This window comes from Cataglyphis hispanica, chromosome 11 (genome assembly GCF_021464435.1).
Source record: "Cataglyphis hispanica isolate Lineage 1 chromosome 11, ULB_Chis1_1.0, whole genome shotgun sequence".
Taxonomy (NCBI): Eukaryota; Metazoa; Arthropoda; class Insecta; order Hymenoptera; family Formicidae; genus Cataglyphis; species Cataglyphis hispanica.
The window spans coordinates 6,305,872-6,321,049 of record NC_065964.1 but is presented as its reverse complement, the minus strand read 5'-3'; the positions used below and the strand labels follow the sequence as shown (position 1 = coordinate 6,321,049).

At 33.2% G+C, this 15,178-nt stretch overlaps 4 protein-coding genes across 5 annotated transcripts; 2 read left to right on the top strand and 2 right to left on the bottom strand.

Annotated features, from left to right (window-relative positions):
* Window positions 1-222: 222 nt before the first annotated feature.
* On the top strand, window positions 223-2,975 carry LOC126853159 (traB domain-containing protein). Of its 2 annotated transcripts, none has more exons than XM_050598682.1 (7): window positions 223-357; window positions 751-1,089; window positions 1,559-1,746; window positions 1,869-1,983; window positions 2,056-2,192; window positions 2,264-2,676; window positions 2,796-2,975. In XM_050598682.1, exons 2-7 carry the CDS (start codon window positions 759-761, stop codon window positions 2,965-2,967), a joined length of 1,356 nt encoding a protein of 451 aa, XP_050454639.1. In that variant the 5' UTR covers window positions 223-357; window positions 751-758; the 3' UTR covers window positions 2,968-2,975. The 2 variants fall into 2 exon arrangements, with proteins under 2 accessions (XP_050454639.1, XP_050454640.1); XM_050598683.1 differs by lacking the exon at window positions 223-357 and adding an exon at window positions 651-669.
* Window positions 2,976-3,095: 120 nt separating this feature from the next.
* LOC126853177 (histone-lysine N-methyltransferase SETMAR) lies at window positions 3,096-5,273 on the top strand. The gene has a single exon (XM_050598720.1). It carries the CDS (start codon window positions 3,129-3,131, stop codon window positions 3,900-3,902), a length of 774 nt encoding a protein of 257 aa, XP_050454677.1. The 5' UTR covers window positions 3,096-3,128; the 3' UTR covers window positions 3,903-5,273.
* Window positions 5,274-5,412: 139 nt separating this feature from the next.
* On the bottom strand, window positions 5,413-8,005 carry LOC126853174 (holocytochrome c-type synthase). Its single transcript, XM_050598717.1, has 4 exons — window positions 7,789-8,005; window positions 7,245-7,473; window positions 6,796-7,151; window positions 5,413-6,722 (listed from the first exon to the last, which is right to left on the bottom strand). The coding sequence occupies exons 2-4, from the start codon at window positions 7,464-7,466 to the stop codon at window positions 6,491-6,493; spliced, it is 810 nt and encodes a 269-aa protein (XP_050454674.1). The 5' UTR covers window positions 7,467-7,473; window positions 7,789-8,005; the 3' UTR covers window positions 5,413-6,490.
* Window positions 8,006-10,298: 2,293 nt separating this feature from the next.
* Window positions 10,299-14,874, bottom strand: LOC126853155 (putative uncharacterized protein DDB_G0285119). Its single transcript, XM_050598672.1, has 4 exons — window positions 14,714-14,874; window positions 13,410-13,596; window positions 11,702-13,147; window positions 10,299-11,440 (listed from the first exon to the last, which is right to left on the bottom strand). The coding sequence occupies exons 1-4, from the start codon at window positions 14,748-14,750 to the stop codon at window positions 11,143-11,145; spliced, it is 1,968 nt and encodes a 655-aa protein (XP_050454629.1). The 5' UTR covers window positions 14,751-14,874; the 3' UTR covers window positions 10,299-11,142.
* Window positions 14,875-15,178: the final 304 nt, after the last annotated feature.

Sequence of the window (15,178 nt, the reverse complement as noted above, 5' to 3'; positions counted from 1 at the left end):
TCTCGAATTATAAAAATAAAATTTACTTGAGTAAAATGATTTGAAGCTTAGTTATAAAAATATTTGATGGGAAAACATGGAAATTTCTGAAAAAATAATTAACTTTTTCTTGACATTTTCATTAAGGAAAATGTTAAAGCGAGTTTACAATATATGTAGATTGGTCCAGAAACTTACAAAAAGAACATCTAATGGTTTTTTTGAGGCACCCCATATTATTTATATATATGTATATAAATGTATGCGTACAGCATATGATAGCGTGACATATGACAGCATATGTGGCCCATTTGATGTTTGCCTCTATGTGCATTTTCGCACATACGTTAGATATTTCTTTGAATTTTTGGTGGCTGTGTAAGTTCTTTATACAATGAATGATTACGATTCACTTGACACGAGTTAAATCATAGACATATATTTATTGTTATAGCGACGCGAACATTTTATTTCTGTAAACGTGTCAAGTATTTTGCGAGGTTAGAAGTATGTAACGTGTACGACTTGTACTATTTCAAATTATTACATATAACGGTAACGGAGGATTCGATAGGATTCTTAGGAAATTTGGGGGTGTTTTTTATTTAGGAAAATATAAAGATATTTTAAATTATTTTTGCTTTTAAATCATTAATCGTGCAATTGTTTCTTCATAGTTTATTATTGCATGTAATCTATCTTATGATAAAATTTGAGAATATTTTCTCCAGATCGAACAGATATATTATAACAGAATGTATGGATTTTCAGGAGAAAAAATGGCATCCAATTCCGGATTTAAAACTGATCGGCATGCCGGTGGCGACCAACAGGAGAAGGATATTTTATTATCGTCTGAAGAAGATGAACACTATGACTTAATTAACGAGAAGGGCGATTACGGCGCATCGACTAAATCAATCGCTCATGAGATTACAAAAGAATTAATTGCCAGAGAATCCGAACACAATGTTGTACAGAGTTCTGAACCAACAACGCAGTCTTCGTACACATTGTCAACAATAATGAACACAGGAGACAGTTATGACAATGATGGCAAGATAAGAAGCGCGGAATCTTCTGATAGTGAAGTTTTTCTAATCGATGAAGGTCAGAGTCATTGTTTTGTATTTATTATTGTATCTATTTATAGCTTATATTACAGTAAAAAACACAAATATGTTTTTTTTATGAATATGTTATAGTTAAAAACACAAATTTCTCTATATGTTTATTATTTTGATACTTTTTTTTGACTCTTAAGAAAAGCACTTTTGATGAGAATATTGTTAGTTGTGAATAACCTTTGAAGCAAGTAATATTCTAAGGCTTCATGATCTATACAAGATCTTTTTAATCTAATAATTAAATCAGCCATTATTGCTGCTATAAGATAAACTATCTAAGAAACAATATATTAGTGCTTTCAAGAACATGTCAAAAATAAAAGTACAATATGGAAATAAAATAAAAACTTTAAGGTCTCGAGGTAGTTGTTTTTAAGTTTAATTTAGCTTATAGAATTTAGATATATATTGGCCATGTATTTATAATGCAGAAAATTCTGGGTCTAATGTAGATTCCGATATCCAGAATAAAAAGAGTAGTGTTGGCAATGTGAACGAATTATTGAAAGGACAATATGATTCTACTATTGATGAAAGGTTGCCAGAAACTGTAACATTATTGACAACACCGGATGGGGGAAAATTATACCTAGTAGGCACAGCACATTTTAGTGTTGAAAGTCAAAATGATGTGTCAAAGGTAACTACCTTGAATATTCTTTGTCTTGTTAAAATTTTTATCTCTTGATTTCAAGAAGATAATTTTATTATAAAAATTTATTATACATCACTTCACTGAAAATATTTTCTTCTTTACTATAGATTATACAAGCTGTACAGCCTCATATAGTTGTGGTCGAATTATGTAGATCCAGAGTAGGTATACTACAACTTGATGAAGAAACTATGTTTCGTTATGCCAAGAACATTGATTTTAGTGAGTTTCTATATTTTTAGAATTCTATGTTTATTATGTTAGCCAATATGTTATTATTTAATCTATTTACAGAGACTATCATGGACACCATTAAAAGAGAAGGGTTTTATAATGGTTTATTACATATCTTAATGCTGAGAATGGCGGCACATGTTGCTAAACAGTTAGGTATGCCACCCGGTGGCGAATTTCGTAGAGCATTTGAGGAGGTTAGCATGTGCACATAATAAAAATGGTATTATACAATGATGATCAATTTAATTTATTATGATTATTTCAGGCGAAGAAGGTGCCCAATTGTATTGTTCATTTGGCCGATCGACCAATTAAGATAACAATGCAACGTGCGATAAGATTGTTATCTTGGTGGCAGACTATAAAACTAGGATGGCATCTGGCAACAATGAAGGATCCTATTACTCAGGAGGACGTAGAGCTCTGTAAAGAACGATCGATGTTGGATCAAATGATTGCCAGCATGGAGGAGGAATTTCCGGTATTAGAAAAAGTGTTTGTCAAAGAGAGGGATATTTACTTGACGAATTCTCTTCAATTATCCTGCATGCCCCATCACACTGCTAACCATACTGTCGAGCCAGCACGAGTTGTAGGAATTGTCGGCTTAGGACATACACGCGGTATTATCGAAAATTGGGGTAAAGTTAAGCCCGCCGATATACCACCTATTATGAGGTAAATATGAGAAATGGAGAATAACTTTTGAATAATTTTTATTATTTACAGAATATTTTGGGAAACTTCTTATATTAAACTGATGTAAAATCGTCAATTTATTACTTCATTTCTTGCAGAGTACCGCCACCGTCGTTGTCGAGTAAAATCATAAAACTGACCGTCAAGGTGTCTGTCCTTGGTGCTGTAATATACATAGGCTACAAGATCGTAGCAATACCTGCTGCTTCTACTTTTCAAACTATCAAGTCATCGGCCGAGGGACTTCTAAAGGTTGGTTCTACACGATAGGGTTACACATTTGAGTTTTTTCGTTTACTTTATATTCTAAGAAAAAAAGCTTCTCCTTTTTTATCATAAGACAATTAATTTTTCTTTATCTCCTGTGCTGCCTTTATCTCTTAAAGAGTCTCTCGGACTTGTTTTTGGGCTTTTTTTATTGACACACGAGTATGGTAAGCATGGAGGCAACTGCTTCCATCGACAAGTACGAACATACTGCATCGGACGTTATGTATGTAGTAAATAATATACCGGGGCCCGGCGTAGACGTAGCGGACTTTGAAGCGGAATATGTCGTGGGTTGTTCCTGCATGGTTAAATGTGATAATTGTTCGTGCACTCGCGGTTCCGCTAATTACTTTAATGCTCGAATCGTCGACGAGAAATTGGCCGGTCCGGTATTCGAGTGCAACTCTCATTGCAAATGTGGACCAAATTGCGGAAATAGATTAGTGCAGAATGGTCCGCTAAATTGTTTGATTGTCAAAGAAGTTGCTGGCAAGGGTCTCGGTCTCTTCACGACTAGATTAATCAAAAAGGGTCAATTCATCTGCGAGTACGCTGGTGAAGTAATCGGTTCGCAAGAGGCGCAACGTAGAATTGAAGCTAATAAAAGGCATAATATGATGAATTATGTTCTCGTGGTAAGGGAACACATTGGTGATCATGTTATCGTCACTTGCATAGATCCAAAATACTTTGGTAACATTGGACGTTATGCCAATCATAGTTGTGACCCCAAATCTAATCTTGTCCCGGTCAGAGTAGAAGGAATCGTGCCTCGATTAGGTTTGTTTGCGTCTAGAGATATAAAGAGTGGAGAAGAAGTGACTTTTGATTATGCTGATGGTGCAATGGCCAATTCCGTCCATTATCTCAGTGATACTCCTTGTCTTTGTGGTTCTAACAATTGTTTCAATTATTTACCACACAATCGGATTTGACAGTATGAAGTATTCTCGTACAATAATAGTGACAAAGAAATTAGGCTAAAAATGTTCAAAATTTAAATATCACAGATTTCTAAACTTATTGTAAATTAGAAAAAGTTATACCTTTAAGTTTAATATTGTGAAAATCAAAACATTTGCAGATCATTATAATTTTCATTGAATTTTTAGAAATTATGTGTCTAAAAATATAACTTTATACATCTATGAAAGAAAAAAAGAGTGTATAAAATAGATAGTAAATTATATATATATATATACACCTGTGTGTGTATTTACGGCATGATTCTTTGAATGAATCAATATTATTACTTGTTAAAATATAGTATGTTCCAAGAGAAATAAGACACCCTGTGTATCATCATGTTGCAGCTATGTGATTTACAATATTTGAACAGAAATTAATTATTATACTTAAAAATATATACTTATATATATTTAAATAGAATTTTGTTATTTGATATTTTAAGTAGTATTTAATTGCTGCGTTTTTCTTTCTATTACATATAGTTTATTGATATAATATTATTGTGCAAAAAAGATGAAGAAGGTGATCTCTTCATTGTTCTGTCAAATCATTTATGTATGTGCCAACGGAATTATTCTTATTAGTTAAAAATGGTATGTCTCCTATTTGATATTGAATCTTTAACATTTTCTTTACATTTAACTCAAAATAAATAATCGATACAAAATGTTCATGTAGTCGAAAAAAAAAAAAAAAATGGCAATGTTTCAAAATTGCGAATGTTGATATAATTGTGTATGTATTTGACGGATATAGGATATATATATATATATATATATATATATATATATATATATATATTTATAAAATCATAACATTATATATCTGCTTTTTATTAAAATAACGAATATCGATAATCGAATTTTTCGATATTACAGAAGTATCACTTAATTTAAAAAAATTAATATGATGTATTCATATCAATCGTTTATATTTTATCTTAGAAAACTTAAAGATATCTATATATACACATATTTATAGACATAGGATGCTTCTAGATTCTATAACATCGAGAAAGTCGTAACTTATTAAATTTTTAGATTATCGAAAAATCAACGATATAGTATATTTTAGTATCAAAATATATGCATGCATATATACACACAACTGTGCTGATTAAAATAATAGCAACCTTAAGTTATACATATAATGTCGATTAAATTTTTATAAGAAACGTAGAACGTATTTTTCTGTAATGTTTTAAAAGAAATTGATGCTTATTAATTAATTTATACTACATCGAATGAAAAATGTAGTTCACAATAACTGCCTTTGATATATATCGACGACGATTTGTGAAAGTACAATTATTTTTAATAAAAGTTCAAAGTCACTAACATTTAATGTTCTATATACTCATTCAGAAATTTTGCGATAATCTATGTGTATTGTAAATTAAATATATTTAAGGAATGACTTTCTTCTCACTTATGTGCATAATATTTTAATATTTAAATACATTAAGTGTATTTGTATTAAAATGTAAATAATCAAGGAAAATGTTATAGACAAATTACTTGACAAGTCTGGGAATTTTAAATTGTTGAAATCTGTAAATGTCGTGAAAGGTAAATAGAGCTACATGTTGACAATAAAATGATGTACACTGTATGATAAAAAATATTTATCTATAATTGTCTTTCATAATTTTGTTCAGAATATGCAATTATGCAAAATAATTTGATATAATAAAGAGATAGGATATTGTTTAATATATTTTTTAATAGATGTATTGTACACATTTTTAATAGATTAATCTAGTTCAAAAAAGGTAGTTGACAAAGGTAATTCATTAAAAAAAAAAAGATATTTTTCTCTTTGATAAAGAAAAGTAATTAATAATTTTTAATAAAATAGTGATGGATGTAGAACTAAATGAATGCACTTATAGAGAGAAGTTTTAATTGTAATCTATGAAATAAAATTGTAATTAATTATATATATATATATATATATATATATATATATACACACACACTATATAGAACTCTTCAAAAACCTAGCATCATATCTTAAGCAGATTACTCGATGTTCTCTTGGCAGTAAATTTTTAAATTTTATTATAATATTAACAAGAGATTCTTAAAATCATAAAATTAAGTACTTACATGATTTATATATAAGTTAAATTAATATTCTGTTTAGATATTAAATATTAATTTAATCTATACATAACACATAATTACGTTTTTAGCTTTATAACATTATTTTTGGGAATTATTTTTGACTCGACATGTAATGCAAATCAATTTTAATTTGATTTATATATAATGGATGAGAAAAAGGTATTTATACATTTGTAAAATATATACAAAATTTATTTATTTTGTAGTATACGAATACTTTCCTGATCCACTTTATATTTGATGATAATAATGCTGCAAAACTTTTTTTGCAATATATCATAAATTTATATTTATATTTTTCAAACTATTGTACACATTTAATGATCTCTCAATGCAATATTGTTATGTTACATAATCATTAAGGCATTAATTATCATTTCAATAAAAGTTTCTCAGACTAGTATCTTATATTAGCGCTAATTTATAAATTAATGCGTGGTAGATGCTGACTCATCATTGGATTGATACCTCCAACGCCACCATGCCACTTTCATTCGATCCCAGATATTTTCCCATGAATCCATCGCAGGTCTCACATCAAGTAACGCAAAGGTGTACTTTTCATTAACTTTACCGCCGTCATAATAATCGATAATATATCTTACGTTTTTACCACAACGATCTATAATCCAGTCATGTCGATCGAATGGCAATTCATATCTGAAAAAAAAAACAATATTTCATATACAAAGATGATATATAGTGAGTCAGTTTATATAGGACAGCAACGCACCCCATCCAATAGCGAATGCGCGCACGTGGAGAGTATTTTGATGCTTTTCCACCAAAACTACGCAATTTCGGGTTACAACATTCTCGCGCATGAAGCGCTTCCCATTTAAGAACCTCTTGCCATGCCTGCTCATTATTAGCATTGTGAATTTTTATTATATCATCCATATCTTTTGAAGATATATCATCTTTTTTCCATCGCCATCCTTTTCTTAACATAGCATTCCAAAACATTTGTTGAGAAGGATATACCCAAAATTCTCCCTCCCCAGTCGCTTTGGGTATTGTTGAAACTTGTCTATCAGTTGGTAATGGAAATGGCTGGTCTGGTGCGGGTTGCTGATTCGCTGGTGGCATCTATAATTATGTTTGTTCATTAATGATTTAAGAACAATGGTATATCATCAGACGCATGTATTGTTAACAAAGTAAATATTCCATCATACATACCATGTTTAATGGATTTATTTCGCTTTCGTCCATTTTGTCTATTGGACATTCACTAACATAATTGGTAGTGTTTAATTGACCTGATTTATGCATGGGACATTCCGGTGGTGGTTCATCTCGATACTGCTTTGTCTTATGGGATTCTAGCTTAATAATTTGTTGAGATACTGGTACTATCACATCAGCAGCGGACACAGATGCAGTGGTAAGAGCGTTGCCCATGATTGTTCTTATAATGGAAAAAAAAAAAGACAAAAATCCTTATAAAAGCGCATAATGTATGGACAGTCATAAAGAGAGGAATCGAATGATTAGCAATAATTAAAATAAAATCAAGTCTAATCGAGAGAATTTCAAAGATTTAATTTTGGGCGAAATAACCTTTAAATATTATGAAGATATTATGCAATAGTCTACATTCTCCGATATAAAATGAAATATTGAGATACTTGTGCAAATATTATATCTACGTAATGTGGCGAGATATTGCCCGTGGTTTCTGTCAGAATTGTTAAAAATTTTCACTCAATTTTCTCGAACTTACCTGTTATGATAGATATAATTTCTCTATTTCAAATAAATTTAATCTTTTTCTATTTCGCACTTTTACCGAGAAACGTGGATTATTATATAATTCAAAGTTGAACAGCTAAGAGAGATTTTCACATAAATTATGTATATAATTATACACAATACATGTGGAAGAAAATTGGAACATCTGAATTCCGAATTCTCTTCCAAATACCAAGCATGGACATGGACACGATTTGAAGGAATTGACTGTATCGGTAAGAATATCAGACGGGTAAGAGATGGTTGATGCATTATGTGTTGCATTATGTATAACAATAATTACTTAGAATTTTATTATCGAATGCTTATTTTTAACTCATAAAAATATTAATCTTAAATATTATATCTGGTCTCGATTTTGTACAATTATCTTTTTTTAAGAATTTAATTCCTATCTTTAAACAGAAGAAATTTCATTTATCTTCAATCGATTCCATGATTTGGCAAAATAATCGGATGCCTAGAATCTCATGACATCACCCTAACCGGCTTTCTAATAGGTGGACAAAAATTCGACTGGCCAATCAGCGCGCATTTCAGATGACGGTGCACGCGCGATGCTGCAAGTACAGCACGATAATTGGCCGGCCTGATTTTTCTTTAGCATGAAGTCGGGCGCAAAATTCAAGTAATGCAGGACGGGAGTTTGAATCGCTCGTTGCAATTATTGCTGCGTAAAAACGGATCTCGTGTGCGTGATATATTATCCGGAGCGTCTTGTAAAGTATCGAACGTTTGTCGTAACGCGTTAAATATCGCGTGTAAATGTTATCCATTGATATCGCGCGCGATTGACTTCGATATCCGCTTTCGTGTTTTCGGATTCGATCGATGTCGGTTTCGCATATATTTCAACGGCCGTTTTCTCACCGAAAAAGTGTATCGAGATGTAACGCACGTAGGATCATCAGGTATACATAATTGATTATATATATATATATATATATATATATAATATATTGATTGCATGTATGCACAAAATATATATTTATAATATGTGTGTGAATTAGTAGATGTGTAGAGATGTATGAAATGCGCCATTTTTGTAACGTACCGATGAGAGTCTTTATATTGTAATTATAATTTTTTTTCTATCGAAAAATCGCATGATTAAATCTCACGCACAACTAATAACCGTTTTATTATTACATTTGATTGATAAATTGCGTATGTCGCCTCGCGATAATGTAAAGCAGTATTGTCATCGCCAAAGTTATTTATTCAAAAATGCTCGACCCGCGCGCAACCGACGGCATGACGTCACAGAGTACGTTAACAAATTTGAAATGTGGAGAATGATCAATCTCATTACTTTTTCTTCGAAAGACCACAAGTATTTTGCAAGTATATTGTGTGAAATTAAATTCGAGAGAGATTTGAGTTTACGATATATTTATGAATTTGCAGATGTGGATGGCGGATCCACCGATGGTTTAAAGCGGATAATGGATCCTTCGATGGATTAATGCGGACGATGGATTCACCGATGGATTAATACGGACGGATCCATCCGATAGATTCATCGATGGATTAATGCAGATAACGGATCCATCCGATAGATTCATCGATGGATTAATGCAGATAACGGATTTACCGATCAACGATGAAGGAAGACGGACGATTTAGAGTTTCAACGAACTGGATATGGTAAGTAATAATTGTATAAATTAGTGCACAATTTCGCATAATCGTTGTGTCTATATAAAAAAAAGTATTGTTTTATTTGCAAAACGTGTTTATCATTCAAACATTCTACGCATGTACAGATAATTATTTTTTTTTTTCAATTCTTTTTGTATCTAATATATTAGATATATTTATTCACAAAATGTAAAATTGAGACGAAAATTTATGCGAAAATGCTGCACGACATTCTTGAAAATGTGCATGCGTATTTGTTGTATGCATTATACAGGATGTTTTATATAATAAGTAGGATAGCATCATATAGACCAGTACTACCGTATTCCTTATGAAAAAAATTAATATCATTTTTTAGGCAAACTTTCCGGAAATTGATTTTGAAATATCTGAATTTTTAATAATATGCTATAATAGAGTACAAATACAATATAATTATTTGTTGATTTTTTGTATAAATCATTTTTACAGTGATTTTATTTGCAAAATATGATTTGCAATCAAAATTTTAAAATTTTGTCTAACAATAAAAGAAAAGATGCTTATTTCTTGACAAAGAAATGTTTATAATATGTCAGACTGTAACTTTATAAGATATCCTGTATAATAAAAGAAAAGTGCATATGAGAATGAGAAACAATAAAGCATACTATTTAATGCTTTTTTTTAATTAAAATACTTGCAATATATACACTCAGTACATACACTTTAGGACGCAGATAATAAAACAATCTTAAATCTGAACACATTTCGTGCAAGATTTTATCGATACACGCGTACAAAATTATACAAAAAAGATTTAACAATTCGACAAAAATAATAAAACTTTACACTACTATACCAATATACAATAAGTATAATTATTAATAACTGGCCATCTCTCGAAGCTTTTTTTTTCGCGTTATGAAATTGAAGGAAAGAGATTAAACGAAACAGTTTAAGTTTTGCACTGACAATTTTCAAAATTTCGTAATTATCTATCATAATATCGGTACACATCGACACTTTAATGCCGTGTGGATTAAGCGTCTCATATATAAAGTATGTATAAAAAATTATCCTAAAATACTGAACTACATAGTATTACGTACGTTAATAACGCCGGAAGAACCATAACGCGAACATTGTATGAATTTAAATAAATCAATATCATCGATGCTATTTTTTCTCTCGAAACTGGTATTCAATATCTGTACTCTTTCTCCTTTGCACTTTTGCGCGATTAATTTTCTTAATCGAATTTGTTAATAACTGGCCGCTATAATAAATGATGAATATCGAAATTTTTTTGTTGCGCGACCAGTAATGCGAAAGATATTTTATCTTCTCAGTATCTGGGAACAGATACTTAAGATGTATTCGACTAAAGTCAATTAACTTGCTTTTACCTCCGTGCAATTTTGACGACATTGTACGATATCGTTAAGTACAAAATTAATTTGACATGCAAACATAAGTATTTCAAAAAATGTACCTTAAAAATATTTAGAAATAATCCATCTGGCTAGAAATACATAAGTATTTTGCCGCGGGAAAAATGCAGACACAGGTATACTGAAAAAGTATACCCAGCCATAAAAAAAAAGATACATTTTTTGTAATCTCAATATATCACTAGTCTCTTTACATCATTAATATCGTCTTTAAAAAATTTGACGCGTTATATATATGATACGAGGTTGCTTTAATTCCTCGCGATCTTTGTCGATTCCTTGTTACTGGTGACGTGCTCAAGATCGACTCCATCGTACTCTAGGCCACCCGCATTGTCATAATAAGCATAATCGTAATCGTTCTTCTTGCCCGATTTCGGTCGCGCTGTCGTGCTACTGCTACTACTAGGTAATCTGGTCGTCGACGTAAATGGTCTCGCAGATCCGCTGACGTAAGTAATGCCACGTGGCGTCGTCGTCGACTGGCTGGCTCTCTGAGCGCTGGAGCTAAAGCTGTTCGGATTGTAAGTGGTAACGCTGGAAGGCCGCCTATAACAAAAGAAAAGGAACATTGCAATCGATTTTTTTCTATCAAAAGCAGTTTTCTAAACAGAATAAAGAATAAAGAATAAAGAATTTCAATCGATGAAATATCATGACAAGGAGTAAATTTTCCATAAGCTTATTTCAAAAATCTTGCACTTTTGATAAAATCATATAATATTTTAATTCTTATAAATTTTTTTTCGCGAGATTACACATTCTACAGCGAATTTATACTACACTACCCTTTTGTAAGCGAAAGTCTACCTTGGTACCGGTGTGGTAGTTCTTGGCGACTCGGCAAGATGGTTGATACTCGCGGGGCTGAAACCGATCCCGACAGAGGATCTCGCGAGGTCGAAGCTACCCGTGCTGGTCTCGATGTAATACGACTTGCCACCACTCGCTCCATCGTAATTATTATACTGAGTCGCCTTCTTTGGCGTCTTCGTACTGTCATAATACTGCGTGGAGGATTTTATCGCCTGGTTAATGGCTTTGTCGTGATATTGGCCGTTATCATTGTTCCGCAAGGCGGTCGTCTGCGCAACCGTGTTATCCCCGTTCACGTATTTCTTCGTCGCCGGGCTGTAAGTGGTGGGCGCGTAACTATTGCTCGCGAAATTATTGGCAAAGTATTTCGCGGTAGTCTGAGGAATGTCCTGTCTAGTAGATGATCTATACTGGCCGTTGTTGTTGTAATGATTATCGTAGACGGTAGACGCGGATGTAGTGGACGATGAGTACGCAACATTTCCTCGTTGGATATTGTTGTAGTTTCGTTGCTGATAATTATTGAAATCGTTAGTCTGTTGGTAGTTGGTGCTCGGCTGGACAGTGGTGGTAGACTGCGGGAATTGATAGTTGGTTTGATAATTCGTCTTCGGGCTGTAGCTGCTCGGTCTCAGGGTTGTGACTTGGAAGGAACCGCTGACGGCGTTCTGTTGATTGTAATTAGGATTGTAAACGTTGTAGACATTCGTGCTGAAGACATTATGCGGCGGCGTCGTTCTGCTAGTCGTGCTGGGTGATGACTGATGATTACTATACGCGTCCTGATACGTCGTGCTAGGTCGATATGTCGTGGAAGACGGTACGTTGTATCTCTGGGTGTTCTGATTTCGGTTGTAGTTTTCTTGCAAAGGTCGGACGGTCGTCGACGAGGCAACGTACGTCGTGGATCGTTGATTATACGCGTTGTTGTTGTAATAATTGTTGTTGTAGTTTTGCTGACTGGGAGCGGCAGGCGCTAACGTGGTAGTCGTCGACGAATAGCCGTTACCATTGTACGGCTGCTTCCTGCTGACCTTCCTGACGCCGCCGATCTTTTTCTTGGTGTCTTGATTCACATCCTCCTTGTACGACTTCTCGGACTCGTATTCATCCTCTTTATTGTTTCTATTATAGAAATTACCGCTACTGCTACCTCGCAGTACCTCGCGATTGCTGTTGTAGTTGGATGAGGACACTCGATTCAGTGCATTAGCGGAGGATCGAACTGCGTCACTAGTCTCGCTGCGCTGAAGATGATCCTGGGGCTCGGCGTCGCTGCGAAGATTATCGTAATGCATGGATTCGAGACCGGAACCGATTCTATATAAGTCGAAGTTGTCGCTGGCGTAATAAAGGGTCGCGGCCTCGCAATCTACGTCATACCAGTCCGCACAAGTCTGGCTCTCTTGATCAAAGGCGGTGTCATTGGGACACAGGAATCTAAATGAAAAATAATAAAATAATTATTTATCTCTAAACTCGATAATATTAAATCTTAATTTTTAAATTTTTCATGCACATATATACATATAATTAATACATGTAATTATATAATAATTAATATATATACATATAATATATAATTTTATATATATATATATGTATTTTTTTAAACGGATATTTATTCGTAATTAATTATAAAAGTTGAGGAGAATTTATTTATACCACTCGCGGAAAAAATTTTGCGACGTAACACACTCACTTATAATCTTGAATAGAGCCAGCCACAGAGACACAGACGTGGAAGACTTGGCAGTCAGTCTCAGGGTCCGCGTAATAGCTACCGACGATTTTATTGCGACAGGAGAAGGAAGTTTCCGGCATATACTGTTGGGAGTATCTCGGCGGTGGTCGTTGAAGACCTAGTACGCAACTCCATAATATTCCCACTGAAACATAAAGTCGAAAGTATGTCACGAAAATTTTTTTTATACACTGAAATTAAATGAAATATTTTCAATATTGCATACGACGCTTTATCATTTAAAATAATATCTATTGCTTATCATTTCCTGTAAAAAATTTGTCGTTTAAAATTTTATATTGATATAATATTGAATTATAACTCATTGAAAAAAACAGCAAAATTTTAATTCACTGCATTAAACTATTTTCTTATATTTAAAGATAAATACAAAAAAGTTGAATAATATATAATGAACCCGTAAAAAAATGAGAAAAAAAGATTAATAATTGAATACTTATCAATATGATGGGATATTAGAAATTGTAAGCAATGAATGGTCGTGTCGATATGATTTTCCGAGTATGTGATTTTTTCGCGTTTTGTTCTAAAAATTATTTCCATGAGATCTACATAAAGGAATTTTTCATACGTTTCATCGATCGAATCATTGTAAACGCGCGATCATTTAAAAACTCGAACATTTTTTCGTCGATCAATAAAATTTCAGTAAGGATAATCAATAAATTCGATAAATATCGATGCACCTTTTTACAGGATATTTGTACAAAAAAAAATGAGTACTCTGACAGACATGACTGCACGCAGAGATTATCTCGATCGAATATATTACTGGTTTTCTATTAGAACATATTATAAATAAAAAACCGTTTAAATTATCGTAGTACGCGCATAAAATCTCCCGACGCTTGCCAAATATCTAAACAATTTTTAATCTCATTAAATTCTCTTTAAATTAAATTATTAAAAAGAAAATAACTTATTGTTACACATGTAATATCCTTATCATTTCATCTTTTAAAACTAAATGGTTGGGGGAAAGATTTCGTGAATTAAGAGATATGTAAGAAGAAAAAGAGAGAAGAAAGTTAAGATAAATTAGATAAGATAAAAATTCTTCTTAGACATTATTATTTGATGAGAAAAATGAAATTTTCCGAAGATACCACGATACATCACGCCAATGAATAATATCCATTAATTATCGCGAATATTGCCAGCACAAATGACGAAGTCTCGCTACATCCGATCTATCGCGTGGTAATTAAAGTCGATTTCACCCCGTAGTTGAGTACACCTACCCGAGATTAGGACGAGTTGTCGCCTCGTGAACTCCATGTTCGTATGCTCTCTTCACTCGAATTCTATTCACACTCCCGCGTTACCTGCGCGATTGAACTCGTGGACGCGACTGCAAGCGGTGTCGAGAGCCTTTGGGGCCCGAGAAGAGGAGACGCGCGCGAAGATGCTTTCTGGGAGGACGGGATCCGTCGCCAGGTAGGGGCCCCTCGCCGTTTTCGCGTAAGAGAGAGAGAGAGAGAGAGAGAGAGAACGTGCACATGGGACTCTGCGTTCTATGGAACGTAACGTCTCTCTTGTTACGTCATCTTTCTAGTAACCGGGCTCCTTCGCAAAGTAGCCCCCGCGGCGACGATGGCACGTATTATATGTATGTACGTGGGTATGCGGCGCATACCTCGCGCAGGATGACTCCAGCGTATAACTTACATCGTTTTACTGCTACGGTGGTACAGGGATAGGAGATC

What these genes read in the sequence shown, in the direction of transcription:
- LOC126853174 (XM_050598717.1), bottom strand. Translation starts at nt 7,466, where the DNA reads ATGGGCAACGCTCTTACCACTGCATCTGTGTCCGCTGCTGATGTGATA. An exon ending in AAATAAATCCATTAAACATG is followed by an intron (nt 7,152 to 7,244) that starts GTATGTATGATG and finishes ACATAATTATAG; the next exon opens with ATGCCACCAGCGAATCAGCA. An exon ending in CGCATTCGCTATTGGATGGG is followed by an intron (nt 6,723 to 6,795) that starts GTGCGTTGCTGT and finishes TTTTTTTTTCAG; the next exon opens with ATATGAATTGCCATTCGATC.
- LOC126853159 (XM_050598682.1), top strand. Translation starts at nt 759, where the DNA reads ATGGCATCCAATTCCGGATTTAAAACTGATCGGCATGCCGGTGGCGAC. An exon ending in TGCCAAGAACATTGATTTTA is followed by an intron (nt 1,984 to 2,055) that starts GTGAGTTTCTAT and finishes ATCTATTTACAG; the next exon opens with AGACTATCATGGACACCATT. An exon ending in GATATACCACCTATTATGAG is followed by an intron (nt 2,677 to 2,795) that starts GTAAATATGAGA and finishes CATTTCTTGCAG; the next exon opens with AGTACCGCCACCGTCGTTGT.
- LOC126853155 (XM_050598672.1), bottom strand. Translation starts at nt 14,750, where the DNA reads ATGGAGTTCACGAGGCGACAACTCGTCCTAATCTCGG. An exon ending in GGCTCTATTCAAGATTATAA is followed by an intron (nt 13,148 to 13,409) that starts GTGAGTGTGTTA and finishes TTTTTCATTTAG; the next exon opens with ATTCCTGTGTCCCAATGACA. An exon ending in ACTACCACACCGGTACCAAG is followed by an intron (nt 11,441 to 11,701) that starts GTAGACTTTCGC and finishes CTTTTGTTATAG; the next exon opens with GCGGCCTTCCAGCGTTACCA.
- LOC126853177 (XM_050598720.1), top strand. Translation starts at nt 3,129, where the DNA reads ATGGTAAGCATGGAGGCAACTGCTTCCATCGACAAGTACGAACATACT.